This window comes from Xyrauchen texanus, chromosome 4, assembly GCF_025860055.1.
Source record: "Xyrauchen texanus isolate HMW12.3.18 chromosome 4, RBS_HiC_50CHRs, whole genome shotgun sequence".
Classification (NCBI taxonomy): domain Eukaryota; kingdom Metazoa; phylum Chordata; class Actinopteri; order Cypriniformes; family Catostomidae; genus Xyrauchen; species Xyrauchen texanus.
In genome coordinates, this window is record NC_068279.1 from 36682630 (window position 1) to 36698905 (window position 16276).

At 40.3% G+C, this 16276-nt stretch overlaps 1 protein-coding gene across 1 annotated transcript in view; it reads right to left on the reverse strand.

The window, feature by feature from the left end:
- Positions 1-16276, reverse strand: part of LOC127642883 (multiple C2 and transmembrane domain-containing protein 1-like) — a 182175-nt gene that overhangs the window by 27673 nt on the left and 138226 nt on the right. The window contains exon 17 of the mRNA XM_052125316.1: positions 15022-15078. Within this exon, the coding sequence (XP_051981276.1) occupies positions 15022-15078 (57 nt within the window). The remainder of the gene's footprint in view (positions 1-15021; positions 15079-16276) is intronic.

Genomic DNA, 16276 nt, shown 5'->3' on the forward strand with positions numbered 1-16276 from the left:
GACCTGACAAAGTTATATCCAATATTTCAACATGACCATGTAAATCTGATGAATGTCCAACCCAGTCCAACTGCTATTTGAGGATTTAAACAACTTTACATCGCAAATAAAACATTTTTTGTATAGAAGAATTCATTTAAATACTTTAACAAACATCTAAACTACACATTTCTGCTTTTAAACCCAAAATGCCTTGCTTCATATTCTTCCATTATCCAAGTGCATTACTTTTTGCTTGATTTCACAAACTGAGGTACTGGTCTGAGATATTTTCAGTGGTAATCACAAGCATGTAACAGATTCTGTTAATAGAGCCCAAATTGTTTTGAAGCAGAAACATTCCTTTAACCACCAAGATTTTTAAAACACAGTTCTCTGTTTTAAATTGCAATGCTTACTGTGAAAATTGCTAATGTGAATAATCAAATAACACCTCAATTACATTACACTAAAATCTAATAATTTCTAACATCAATTACTGACAAATTAACAAATAGACATTTTCAGAGTGAAAGCACACAGCCTACACCACAGTGTTATGATTAAACAGTGCACAAGATGAGTGCAGCTGTTCCAGACCCCCTGGCGCATCCCCATTACCAAACTCCTTAGGGCTGCTAGTGCTAACAGCAAGTACAGGCACGTCCCTCCCAGCCAGTTCCCAACATCAGGCTATTCACACCTCACTGTCCCATCAGGAGGCTCCAACTCCTTCACAATGGGCACACAGCATAGCGGGAGCCTGATGAGGTTGGCACAGACCAGGACAGACACTTCGAACAGGGCATATCTTGTTTGTTAACGGCAGCAGGAGGGGGAACGATGTTCCAGGGGCGCCAAACTTCATTTTCACCAAAGCCAGAGCCCCTATGCAAAAAAACGGACCCCCAACCGGGCCTAATCCACACCCACGCCATTCTCTCTGCGTGTTTGGCGGGAGAGAAAACAAGTTTCTTTGATCTACCCAGCACTAAAGGTGAGGCGAACAAAGGAGGTAGATAAGATAGAGTCTAAGATGAAAATGAAATCATTTCACCCGAGCCTGGCTCCTCCCTGGAAACACATATTATTTGTTTGTCTACTCTCATTTCAAGCCAAAGGTGCACTGACCCAGATGGGCTGAAGTAAAGAGTGATATCACCAAGGAGAAGAGCTCCACACATCGGATGACAAATAAAGCCCAAGACGAGTCCAGCAAAAACATGAAAAAGGAAAACAAATTCTTTAAATAGATGAGTGCATTAATTTTCCAAAAGTAGTTCATTAGCACTTTATTCATAATGAATGGGATGGGGAAAGAGACGTACAGGGAAAGGCTTGTCAATTAAATTGTTTCTCGTCTTCATGTCTGAGCACTTTGGGAGGTTAATTAAAATTGCAGTTTAATTAGATTTGAGGTGTGTGTCAGACTAAATGGAAAATCCCTTGACTACTTCCTTGATCCCAATAACTAATACCCCAAATACAGCATGCCAAAAATTACTCCACATCAAAAGGAAAACAGTTCCACATTCGTACACACATTATTGGTTTTTAGGAAGAAAAGAAAATATTTTGACAGAACCTCAACTGCAATATACATTTTTTTTTAATTTACTCTTAAGTAACAATATGAGAGTTATATATATGCTATTTGTGACTACTCTGATCCTCCCATAAAATAATCTAGTTCAAAACAATGCTTTAACACATATTTATTTTAATATGTTTGAAGACATTTTGCATTTTTTATAGGAGAGCAAAAGGAAAGTACAAAGTTAAAGAGACACACGATGGATTCAAACCTCTGACCTTCTGAGAGCACCATGACACAACATGTAATAAGCATGTTTGTGAACCACTGCATCATATCACAGACAACATCTTTAATACATTATTACCGGTTGCCCAAAAACTGTCATGATCAGTATGTTATATAGCACTTTCATTATTACAAGTGTTTACAAAAAGAACAAGAAATACAGTGGGTTTTAAAGATATACGAGTATGAAGTTTGGAGGCACTGTCCTCACTCTTCAAATCCCTAGTGATGCTTTCCAGGAATATGTGTACGGTCAGTTGCAGTAAGCCACACAACAGTATGTGAAAAAGAACCATTTACCTATTCCCTGGAGATCCACATGCCCTCACTCAGGAATTCCCTCTGGAGACAGCATTCTGGGCCAAGGTCTAACAACAGTCATTTTGATTCGTCAGTGGGTCCTCAAAAGCATACTATTCAGATTTGTCCAGTTTGACTTTTCCTTTTCACATTTTAAATCTCTTTTTGAATCATATTTCAATTGTATCTGTGGAGTGTCTTTGTATTCTGCTTCACCAACTGGGTCAAAAAGTTAAAATAGCCAGCATATAATGTGTTTTGAATGCTGGTGTGCTGGTGCCCTCATCAGCTAACTAAACTACCAAGACTTCTTGGTGAACAAGTTTCACCAACTTATTTTTGCTGGTGAACAATATGGCCATGTTAGTCTACCAGCAAGACCAGCATGGACATTTCTGCTGATCTAAGCAGGTCTTTTCGGCAGGGACTACACTGTATAAGGTTGCTTTTGATACACGCAATGCAGATAAACATTCTAAGTATAGTAGATCATACAAATCTTGTCCATCATAGTAGCAAAAAAGCATAAACCAGCCTAAACTGCTGATCTCTGGTATGACCACCTAAAATGTGCCCAAAACCCATAAAACCTGCCAACAAAGCCAGTCTGGGAGACCAGCTAAGACTTGCTAACCAGCGTAGCCTGGTTTTAGAGGTTTGTTTTAGTTTGCTTTTTTTGTTTGTTTGTTTGTTTGTTTTTCTCCAGTCAAAAGAAATGTTGCAGATGCACCTTCTTTCTCTACCCTTCCAATATGAAATTACTCAATTCAGACCTGAAAAGCAGGTTTGATCATGAGGGCACTTATTTTAAGGAAGAAGCCCCATAAAACAACCATAGAGGCCATTGTAACTGCCTCCTGGCATGCCTTGTGTTGTGACGTGCAGATGAATAACACTGTAAACATTTCATCTGAGAGCTGGGGAGAATGAGCTTTATTTTAGGTTCGACCTCTGCTTCCACCCGCTTGCTGTTAAAAACAACAGTATTAGGTCCTAATGGAGCCACTGGAGAGTCAGGTTCACCTTCGCCATTACTCCCCAGGCCACCACATCCAGTGGGCAAAGTACTCCATCAGCCTCAAAGTCAACCTGAGAGTTGCCCTGTTCTCCAGCCTCTACAATGTAGCCCCTCACCCCTGGAGCGACCCCCTCCTCACCCTCAGAATGTTTCCGCTCCCCCTGCTCTCCTTGCCCTGTCCTCTCTGGATCCCTGGATGCCAGCTGATGATGAATGGAGCACAATTAGCTCCATCCGCCACTGCAGTAGAATTGCACTGCCCTCTCCATCTCCCAAAAATTAGGCCGTCAAACTGGGGAAACCATCATCAAGCTGGGCACCAACAGACGAACCAATGTACAGCAGGTACAGACACATTTAACCTTTTGCCTTTCAAATTCTGTGTCCCATAGCACGGTAATACAATCTAAAATGACACCCACTTCTCTATTTCTTGAGAATGTGCTGAGACAACATCTATAGTGAGTGTACGTAGAGATTTTCAATTTCAAAAGTTTCCTTGAGGGATGTGCTTCTCAAACGGATATAAATGGCAACGGCGTTCCTCCACCTTGAAGACAAACATCAAGAATACATCCTCATAATTCATTCATAACCCCTCATATAAAAGCTTCTTGGTGGCTGTTTTTTTGTCTGTGTAGTACAGGTACTGTGTTCTTTTGTTGTGAGCCAAGCTGCAAATTAGTTTTTCTGGGGTGATGTGATAGTGTCGGTCAGTCACGTTCATCACCGCTGGCTTTCAGTGTGCCTGTTTTTAAACGAGATTAGCAATAGTACAAACATACATGCCCCAATTCATCATGGATGCAAAGCCTCTAAGCAAAAAACACATGTAGAGACATACTACTTTCCACCTGGCAAGCAACAGCATCAAGGATATCTCAAGTCTAGGTGACTTAGCATAGCACCCACTGAACAACTAAAAGCAATTTTTAGACGTCTAGGTGTCCAGCTAATACAGAGATCTGCCTTGCTAGTTCTTCAAAGATAAAAGCAGGAGGAGTGACGACTGTGAACAAAGTGAAAGGTGAAAGGGAGCGACACACAACCCAGCTTGGCGTGACAAATGATGAGCCATAGAAGTGAGACACTGGGACATACGGACCACACTTACCACCATCACGCGAATCCACTCAAAGTGCCAGGAAGCCAAAATATCCGCAAGGATATGGCTTTCCGGCAGCCGGCCATCCTGGGAGGGGACTGAGCACGGCACCTTGTGGACCAGAATAAATTGAAATCTTTTTAAAGAAGGGCTACAAAAGGAATAGAGTTAGACAAAAAAAACATTCAGTATACTGCACTTTAAAATTTCAATTTCAGTCAGACAAAAACAATCATTTTTGTTTGTAAATGCTTTTATAGCACTTTTGCAGAGTCAGACTATCAGGCCTAGATTATGTTGTTTGCATGCTCAAAAAGACAGAGGTGATGCACATTGTGTCTCACCAGTACCACTTTAGCAGACATCCTTCCTTCAAATATTCAATCAGTAGCCTGAATATGCAAAAACCTGCTCTAGCTTAATTATAACTGCACATGTAAAGGTTCTGATTGATGGCTACTTAATGGTCTTTAGGGCACCTGAGAGAAAAAAAATCACCTGATGTAAAGGGGGGGGGGGAATCAAACAATGAGGCACATTTTGCTCAACAATACAATGCCCTGGGTGTATGTGAAGAATTTCTAATATCTTTTTATTAGCCAGACATGATTCAAATGCTGTTCCTCAGAGCATCTTCCCTAAAGAACAAAAAAAGAGAGAAGGGAGGAAAAGCCAAGGGAAAAAAATTCAAAAGCATCTTTTACAGCACGAAGCTTTTCATCTTTTAAAGGCGCTGAGAAGAAAAGAGCTCAGAGAAGCACAAACATTCTCCCTCTCTCTGTATTCTCCTTAGCACTGAAAAAAGCCACATTACCTCAGGATACGCACAGCATATCACAAGCTCAATAGCCCCGGAACAAGTTTTCAGTCACAGTTTTTCAAAGTATTTAAAAATAATCCCTAGCACACTCTTTAGTCCAATTACATAGTAGCATGTAGCTATCGCCCAGATCAACCCCCTGCCTCTGCTCTGCTGGGTTTAGCCCTCCATCTGTTATCTACCGATAAGACTCGCTTGCAATGCTAGATTCTAGCTGACATCATTGCGCATGAATCGGGATCAGATTTTTAGCATTTCATGATGCAGAGAGGTTAGCTTGTGTTTCTACCGGCTATTGTGGCCTTGTTGAGGTGTGGTGGAGCAAAGTAGGTCCAGAGAGAGAGAGAGAGATCAAGGAAAGGAGATTTAGCTGTGAAATGATTATTAGGACTGTTGTCAGGGTTGTGAAAATGGGAGTTTGTTGCAATGTCACCCCAGGGCTCCCTGACTGTGATACTGAAGCTGATTTTCCAGCATGAATTTGTCAGGGCATTGATAACCATATTGCTTCTATCAGACGCCCCATCATCTTATTCTTATACTCACCCCTGCCTGATTGCTAACTGTAAATGCCACTGAAACTTGGACTGTAAATATTACAACTTTAGATTAAACTATAGAAGCAGCATTCACAACCTATTTTCATTATGTAATGTGACGTATTTCCAAATAAAACAAGAACAAAATGTAGTGCAGGACTTGCTTCAAACTAGAGGAAACTGATTGAATCCATGGTTACATACAAACATATAGTCAGGTGTTTGGAGGGGTGGATTTAAAAAGATGGTTTGTTGATATCAGCCAAAAATACATTTCAGAGGCGGAGCAAGTTATTCAATTTTTTAATTACATTATTTTTTGTAACAACATGCACTGATCAGTCATGCACAATAAGCCAGGGAACATGCATAAACAAAATAAATAGGGTAAATTTGAATTTCAGGTTGACTTCAGTAAATAAAATGAAGGCCCAAAACAAATGCAGCATTCTAATTTGGACACTTCCAGAGTATGTACAGTACTGCATTTGATGTAGAACATACTATTCAGCCATTAATAAAGTATGTTCTTTAGTTATGCAGGCGAGTAGTATGAAACATTCCCAGACAGACTCCATCTAGGAATGTTGGCATTGTCCCATGACTCAAACATACAGTTTGATGTAGTGGTTGACATTGTAGGAAAAAAAATGCAGGTACTCTCCATGTTAGTATTAAACTAGATTTTTTTTTTGGTAAATAAATTTATAAATAAATAAAAAACATTTTTTTTAAAAGAAACAGGGGGTTTTATACAATACAGAAAGGCTCTTTAACAACCTTTTGCAGGGGCCAGACATCCCAATGGAAATCTAATGGAGAACTGTCATTTTACACAAAGTAAATGTAGCCTAAAACAGCATTTTGTCTGTTTTTCCTTTTTATTTATTATCCTCCCATTCAATGAAGGGAAATTTGCTTTCCTTGTCCTGCACATATAATTCACTTGCAAACAGGAGCCAGATACTTGTGCAGATAATCATTAGAAACGGTGAACAAACTGATTTGATAATGTTCGGGATTGTGAACACTGACACACATCTGTATGTAGAACTAAACACAGGCAGGATATATGTATGATGGTTCAGTGACATTTCACATAATCTTTTTATGAGCACTACAGAAAAAAATGGAGAATAAAAATAAAATTTTCAGTGTATTTTCTTTGACGGTTCGGTGTAACAGCTTTGACATTTTTAAGTCTGTAGTCTTGACTGCACCCAGCAAATAAGCAGATTGCCTAAATGCATTTGACTGAATAAGACGCAATAAAATGTGCTCACCTAAAAGTTCCTGGTTCAAATTTTGGAGAAGGGTGTAACAGAACTCTGCACAGACAAGCTTAAACCGGAACTGGACCACGGATCACTTGACGACCACCGATGTTGTTGCACATGTTGAGTGTTAGTTGTTATGCGCAGAAAGCACTTGGATGTTTGCCACGATTTTATCAAAATCATATGGAAGATCAGATAAACGTGACTGGTGGGTCAAATGTCTTCCAAGGATGCACCTCTAGCCAATGCCCATGAGGATTCCATGCTCCGTGTAGAATGGGCTCGAATACAAAGAGGCAAAGGCAAACCGCGCTCCTCGTAAACACTCAAGATTGCATCCACAATCCAATGAGACTGTGACGAGGAGGAGGGCATGTCCGGGCTGTGACCTCACCGGCACTTCGAGGGAAAGAGAGATGTATGTGGCCGCGCTGCATGCGTGTCTGTGTTCGTTTATGTTTTATGTTGTTCATTTATATCATTAAAGTGTATGTTGACTGTTTAGCCAGTTCCTGCATCCTCCTTTATCTGTTACAGTGGTGCCGAAACCCAGGAGGGAAGAGGGATTCGCTGTTGTGGAGTCCTCACCACTGCTATTCGCCAGAGTGTGGAGGAGCGGTTGAGGACCGGATGACAGCACGTCCGGGAGCTGGCGAGCAAGTTCTTCTCTCTGTCTCTCTCTCTCTCTCTCTCTCTCTCTCTCTCTCTCTCTCTCTCTCTCTCCTCTCTCTCTTTCTGTGGGTCTTGCCATTTCCCTCTACCCACGCATTCCCTCGTCTCTCCCTCAGGTTCACAGGAGGTGGGGTGGACCACTGGCTAACGGAATGGCCGGAAGGGCAGCGTCTCCCCTCCAGAGGTGTGGAGGAGTAAGTCAGTCCGGTTGGCACCCCAGCCTGAATCGGATGGGGGAGGAGTATGACAAGAAGGAGGGTGTGGCCAGGCCATGAGGGTGCACGGGCGGCACTGAATCAGCTGATCAGCAGTAGAGTTAAAGGGGAGCCGGAGACGCCAGTTTGGGAGAGATATGCATGCGGCCACGTTGTGTGTCTGTTTGTCTTATATTTTATGTTGTTTTAAGTTGAGTTTTATCATTAAACTTTACATTGACTGTTCGGCCGGTTCCCACCACTTCCTTGCCTGTCCTTTTAACTGTTACAATTATCCTAAAAATAGCTTAAAAAAACAAGTTACCACATATACGATGGAGTTTCTAGTACAGCTGCTGAGGGAGTACCAGCAAATTTGGCATCTTTCCTCTTTTGTCTCTTTCCTTTTGTGGAAAGTTGTGGAAACAGTAGAACCAGGAAAATAAATATATTTATTATTTTGCAGCTGGAATAAATATATAAGCTAAAATAATTTTTGGTGTGGTCTCCTTTTCACCACTATAAAAGTTTACCCAGCAATTGTTTACTTCTGCGTTCCAAAACCCCAAAATCAGAAAAACGCCTTGTGGTGGTGGGGGCGTGGTTATGAGGCAGTTTGTGAATGGAGAGCGAGATCTGGAGATGAGAACGGTAAGGGTCATCACCTGGCAATGTGTGCCTCTAACAGCTGTTTGTCATTGCAGTCAGAGTAGAGACAGGCTTTTAAAAGCAAGCCAGACGTCAGTGAGAGAGAGAGAGAGCTGCACAAACATGTGTGTTGTGCTGAAAAGCATTATTTGAGTGTATCCACTAAAAAGTGGGATATATATAGACAGTGAAAACTGTTTGAAATAAAGCCCTTTGAGTTGGATCTCTCAGTCTCTCGCTTCCTCCTTGTCACAAAAACTAAGAACTTTAGACATTTGAGGGTAACACGTTAGCCCCAGTGAATACTGAGGTTAACGCACGTTAGCTAACGTATGCACTTGTTTACTTGCGTAACGTATGTTATTGGCCTAAACAATAGATTTTACTTTGTTAAGGCATGGTCAAATTTACCTTTGCAATGCGAAATTCTGTGGGAAAAGAAGGCATGGGAAGATGTTGACCTCGTGTAGAACCAGCAAAAAATTAATTGCCAAGCAGCCTCGTTTATTGCTGCACTTTTTACCCTGGGAGAGTGTTAAAGTGAGAGAGAAGAATAAAAGAAACTTGCTGCTAAAATGATATCCTTGTCCATGGTGAATATTCAGTGTAGCTGTGTATGGAGCACTGCCCAAACCAAGCAACTTCCTATTGGACAACTGTGAATTTGCCTGTCAAAGTTCACCAAACTTGAACTTCCATGAGGGAAAATTCTTTGCCACAGGAAGATCATGCCGAAAAATTCACGATAGTGCAGATTCCAATTGAAATTTCGCTGTGCAAAGGTAATTGTGACTTTGCCTTTAAGCTGCAAAACTGAGACACTCTGAAATCAACATGCCTTCAACAACAAGCAACATTTGACTTTTTCTCTCCATCTTTCTTTCTCTGTCACTGTTTTGCTTCACATGCATATTAAATGGTTGTTTATTTACAAGACGTACAACATGCAGTTATATGCCATCTTCAATATCCAGTCGAGCAGGCAGCACAAAAGCACACACATCCTAACAGCTGTTAGGCATGTAAGGAGGCGTGTGTGAGTTGTGGTAAGCCTGTGAGCATTACATGATTGCAGTGTGTATCTTATCTGGGGTGGCTCCTCCTCGGGCTCTGTGTGTATGTGTGTGTATGTGTAGGACCATTACTTCAGTGCCCAGCCATGCGTACACTCCTAATCTCAGCACTCTTTCACTCTCTCACTGTCACTCCCTGGAGACACGGGAGCTATCATCCAGTCTGGTTCTCAGACGGAGCCCTAGAGCTGATATCCCTTCATACTCTCTGGACACATTTCCACACCGACAATGACATCATCAAAAGCCCAAACAAATAGTATGTACAACAAAAACGTATTAGAATAATGTCTAAAAAAATGTATTGAATGTCTTAATACATGGTGAAGTAATACGTAACCCCAAAAATGAAAATAATTTACTCACTGTCATGTTGTTCCGAACCTGTATAACTTATATTCTTCTGTGGAACAGTCAATTACAGCAGAACATCTAAGCTCCTTTTTCCCATATAATGAAAGTGAATTGTGACTATGGTAACATTTTCAGGGAAATAAGTATTTACATTTCATAAAAATAAAATAAAAAATCATGCAAAAGCTTTCATATGGCTTGAGAATACTTGGAATCATTTGGACTAATTTTACATTGTTTTATCAGTTTTTTTCTTTTTTTGTCTGTGGTTAGTCCCCATTCACTTTTTGTTATATGGAAGAGAGCAGCTCGGACAATCCAATAAACATCTCCCTTTGTTTTCTACAAAAGAAATAAAGTCATACAGGTTAGCAACAACATGTGGGTGAGTAAATTATCACAGAATTTTTATATATGTGTGAACTATTAATTTAATAATAATAATTGTTTTTTTTTACCGTAGTTAATTTCAAAATATTATATTTATAATATTAGAATAATAATATAATATTAAAGATAATCTGCTTTATGGCAGATGTGGATTAGACCTTTAAAAAAATAGTGAACAGTTATGAACACATAAAACCTTCAATCAAACCTTTTTTTGAAGCTGGATGCACACACTGCGTTAGGCATGTTATGGTAGCGTACGCAATGCAACTCCTTAATTCCATGCTAGAGGCTCATTCATTATCACCTGGATAATTACCTGCCATTCTGCCTGTATGTTTACATGTGTTTGGCAGAACAGGTGTTAAAATATTTTGGCTGTTATTGCTGGGGTTGCAGATGAATTTGGTAGAGGCAGTGAGCTCTCTGGAGACACTGTAAACACATACACACACACTGGTACTAGCCTGGCAAAGAGAAAAGGAGAAAATGTGTGGTAAGCATATGGCTTACACTTTTGATGCTTGTGTATAAAGCATCGCTTGTTTGGAAAGGAGACATCTCCATCCAAAGTTCCTTTAACCCAAAATTCATGGTCACAATCAGTGTTGCAAAAGCTAATTTTAGGATGATAATTTTAAGGCATTAAGATACTCAAGAAGTAATTAGCTACACTATAAGTCATTACTGACTTCACTGAAGATACTGTATTTAAGGGCAGAATTTTGTAGATAATTATCAGATAATTATTTAATTATATCATAAAAAAGAATACTATTTTTTGGAACAAAAACAATGAACATGTTCACATGCACGATCTTACATGATTATGCAACATGTAAGGTCATATAAATGCTTTAAACTGTTTCTCTTTATCAGTGTAAGGTTATAAACAGATTAAGCAAAAACTGGTCGGCTAATGTACATTTTTGCCCATTACCCAGATTATGTGTTGCCTTTGCCAACATTCTTACAGGACTATCCAATGTGCGCATTTACATTTTGACATCAAAAGCAGAGAATAACCCGGTGATTTAAAATTTCATGTAAGCACATTTTCTTCGAGGGTTGATCGCTTAGAGGCCAGCTCCACTTAAACGTTGCTACAATAATTTTTTTAAGCAATATTAACCGGTGAGAACCTTTATAGTTTTGGCTCGTGCACAGAGCTCTCGGTCAGCTTCCCTGGGCGGTTTTTAGACCCTGATCTATCCTGGCAAGATTCTTTGTTTTACAAGTGGCAGGGAACGAAAGAAAATTGTGCTGGGAGGACAACAGCATCATGGATTTTCCGGACTTTGATAGAGCTACTCGAGCAAAGCGGGACAGATTCAATGAGTTTAAATGTTTACCGCACCAACAGAAGATAAACTTTGCATTGCTTTATCCTGCTAAGTTGAGAATTGACTCCAAGGATGGATGCAAGACTTTTACATGCCCACAACAAGCTATGGCCTTCATTAAATCAATGGTGTGAGTGAGTAATTTTGCCAGCACTCAATCAACAATACAACTGTATTGTCGATGTAGCGACACTAGGGTTCGCTCTTGGGAGCCCCAAAACACCTCAGATCTTTGAGAAAAGGCCAATGATAATTGGTGAGTGGAATTTGCATGCCTCTCCCCCGGACATACAGGTATAAAAGGGAGCTGGAATGTAAGATTCATTCAGATTTTTTCTTCTGAGCCGAGCAGTTGTGTGTCAGCAAGCTGAATCTCACTGCTGTTCCAATTCACCTCTACGGAAGCATTTGCTGTTGGATATACGGCGCATTCCAGCGGCTTTCTCTCCATATGCACGCCTAGTGGCGAGTACGCCCCTGGGTGCTTCGACAGCACTAAAAGTGTGTATTTCTATTAGAGCAAAAATATTGATGTGAACGTCTTTTTAAAAGATGCCTTTCCGTCTCTGTGTAGTTTCTGGGTGCTGTCGTTACCTCTCTGCCTCTGAAAGCCATGACTGCTGCCTTACGTGTCTGGACCGTAATTACACAGGGACCTGGTGCTCACACACCTCAGCCGTTTAGGGCTTCAGGTCAACTGGGAAAAGAGCAAGCTCACCCCAGTTCAGAGCATCTCTTTTCTCAGCATGAAGTTAGACAATGTCAGCACGCCTCACAAGTGAGCATGCGCAGTTGGTGCTGAACTGCCTGAACTTATTCAGGTGGAGAACGGCGGTTCCAGTGAAATATTTTCAGAGGCTCCTGGGCCATATGGCATCCTTGCATATTAGACCTCTACAGCACTGGCTTCAGACTCGAGTCCCAAGATGGGCATGACACCACGGCACACATCGCATGGCTTTCACGTCGGCCTACTGCCTCTTCTTCAGCCCTTGGACAGACCTTGCATTTCTGTGGGCTGGAGTCCCCCTACAGAAAGTGTCCAGGCATGTCGTGGTTAGGACAGACAACTCCAAGTCAGGTTGTGGCACCATGTGCAACGGGCATGCAGCTGCCGGCTCCTGGACATTACCACGCTTGCGTTGGCACATCAACTGCCTCGAGTTGCTGGCAGTACAGCTCGCCCGTCGGAGGCTATTGCCGTTGATCAAGTGCAAGCTCATGTTGGTTGGTTTCATTGTCCTTTTCTCAAAGATCTGAGGTGTTTTGGGGCTCCCAAGAGCGACCCCTAGTGTCACTACATCGACACAACATCTCCCTCCATCAGGGAACGGAGGTTACGACAGTAACCGAGACGTTTTGTTGTCTGCCCACTGGCTCCTGCCTGGCTCTTTTTTCAGTTTTTTTCCCTCCCTTTGTTGACTTGCTGTTGAGCTCATTCGTTCACTGTGTGGGTTCGATGTTATTGTTTACTTGGGCCTATTTTATTTTTTATTTTATAGTTTAATGGCACTGTTTATGTAAATGGAAAAAAGAACAGACATAAAAAGCAGTATTTCAATACATATCTTTAAACAAATACTATTTGGGAATCTTTTTTTTTTTTAATGAACCATATAAATAAACTAAAAACAACCTTACAAAACTACTGATCCACAAAAATGAATTAAATCTCCTAATGCTACTTGACATTCTAGGAAAGTGTGTTTCATCTAAATAAAAAATGTTACATTATTTTGTCATACTACATTGCTACATGATGACAAAAAAAATATTTTAAAGTAACACTGTTTTTACAGCTGCACTACCATCACACTACTGGAAAAAAGTAATTAGGGTTGCTATGTACCTTTATTTAGTTATTCAAGAACACATATTCAGAACAAAACAAAAAAATTCAGCAACATAAGAACCAAAATGTAATCTAATAAAATCAACATAGAAGTTATAAGAGTGAGAGATTCCTGTAACGGATTTCATTTCACCTATTTCAGTGCATAGCAAAAATACTGCATTCAACAACTTTAATAGTGGTTTGCACCAACCTTGGTTTCACTTGTTGATCTTTCTCTCTCTTTCCTCCTCCCTTTTTTCTCATTTTGGTACCAATTGCGTAATTGTGCAAAGCAACTGAGCCGTTTCCATCAATTAGCCCTGACTTAGGACTTTCAATATGAGTAATTGACTAATATCTGCATAGACTCTGAAGAAAGACACTTTGACTATCGCACAGCAGTTCAATAAGTAAGAACACATGTCTTGGCTCGGGCTACGCCTGGTCCTCAACCCAATGCAAAACAGGTGCTTGCCATGTAATACTACATTTAGCCCTTGGAGCAAAGGTTATCCAGCTAATAGCTGCCTTGTAGAGAATAAAGAAGAGCTGAAGACTAGGCCTAAACATCTGGGACATATTGCACATGCTTGCAACATATGCTTCAGGTTCAATTAAAATGAGGCCATAGCACATTTATCCATTTCTTTTTTTTCTTCCATTCCTTCATCCAGTAAAAGTGGGCCTACCCTGATGTGACCTCAGTATTTTACTGTTAGAACAAACAGAGGAGGTAATGAGTGTGTGAGGTCACCATCATTCTGACATACGTAGAGGAAAAAAGGGGAGAACTGGGGAGAGAGCTGGATAAAGACAGAGAGAAATTTAAACTATAATTTGTTCACCTCGTCCCAATTTAAACTGAACCAGTAATGAAGAAAAAGGAGGGAAAAGGACAAGTAACTTCAGCAAAGAAAAACATTAAATAAAGAGGTACAATAAACCCTTTTCAACTCTCAAACAACTCCAAACATTGGCTGTGAGGAGGTACAAACATCACTGAGAGCTGCATTCACAATCCAGCTTGACAACATCAACAATGATACTTTGTTCATTTTCTTCTAGCTATATCTCATTTAGTGAGAAACATATCTTTATTTTCTCTCAGAGTCCACTATAGATGAATGCACAAAATAATTTAATAAGAATATCGACATCTTAATAACATCTTGCATTGTTGACATTCTTGTTGACCCATTTTCCAGACAAAGTGGATAAATACTGGCATTTCTGAGGGAAATATGAATCTGCCTGCTCGTGAACGTTAACATGCTGTTGGGAAATTTGGCCTTTAGCCATTCAGCCATTTGAATGGTTCATTAATTGCACTTCAAAGGCCTTGAGAAATATCAGAAGCTCAACACAGAGACCCTGAAGCCAAGTTTATTTATGCATGCGTGGATCCCCTTTATTCTGGGTACAAAGAAAAAGTGTACAGTGGGTGCTGGCGGCTTTGACAAACTAGCTGTGGACTCCATGAAATGTGTCCCAAAGCATTAAAAACACAAGAAGAAAAAACTATTGGCCATTGAGAGAGGTCAGATCTAAGTATTACTACATATGCATTACATGTCACTTAAGTGAAAGGCATTTGTGAGCAGTAAATACACATCTGTATTGGAATGCATGTATTTGAGTGTCACTAATTATTACCTTGTCATCTCTGTCAAAATCTTCCTCTTCATCCTCCAGCAAATCCTCCACAGCTTGCTGATATGCATTGTGAAGAGCAGAACAAAAGAGAAGAGACAAAATACAAAACATAGGAAAATCAATATCACATGCACACTTAGGAACATCTCCACATCATCAAGTGAAAACAAATGATAGCACATAGTCCTTTGAAAGAGAACAAACCCTCAGAGTCTGACCCCAGTCTCCAAAGTCATCAGTCGTGTCCTCTTGTCCACAAGGTTAAAACCTCAATAGAGCCTTTGGCAAAGGGAGGCTGATGACATAGAATGTTAACTATGTGCTTCAGTGGACCAAATCCAGGCCAACAATGGTCCCTTCAAACCCCTTCAGGTTTTCATACTTGTCTCAAGCACACAAAGAGCTGTACGCCCATGACCTCGAGAAATGCTACTGGCTACACAATTTTCTCAGAAGAGCATGAACATAGAGCAACAAAACTGATAAAAAATGAGTGATGAAGAGAATACTGAGGTGAAAAGAATAGTTTAAACAGTGTGATTGGAGTTGTTGAACTATAGACGCATTCCTATGAACTACAAATTATACAGTAGCAATACAAGTTGTGCTTCACTTTATAAATCTGACTGTCTGTTTGTACTCTAGTTCACCAGAGGCTAGAGATAGAACATCCTGGACTAATATTGTATAGGCATAATTAAATATTGATTTCCTCATCTGGAAATCTACCAACCTGATTATATTAACCCTTTCCCCGCCAAACACGGAATTTTCCGTGTTTTATGAAAAAACGCTTCCCCGCCAAACACGGAATTTTCCGGGTTTCCGTGTTTTAGGTGTTATACGGTAAGGAAGACCCCTGCGCATGTTTTGAAAGAGTACGCAACTCTTTGATCAAAGAAACAGACTGTGATCGTCTCAAACATGAAGAAGTGGAGTATGAGAAGCTGAAAATATCAGACATAAACATGCCTTTTTCTCAGCTTTTTGTCTGAAATGTTGTTTTTTGACAAAACCTACCTCTGTTCAAGTCGCAATAAAAAAAGAACAAATGAAGATAAAATAAAATCGTTTTTTTGCCTAAAAGCAGAGGCTCAGATCTTTATTGTGATATATAGCATCTTCATATATTCATGGAAGAAAATATTCTGCAGGCCATTAAAGTTTAGAGAAAATCGTCCAAAACCCTGGCGGTGGCTGGCAACTTTTTTTAAAAAACGCTGGCAGGGAAAGAGTTAAAGTAATTGAAATGGCT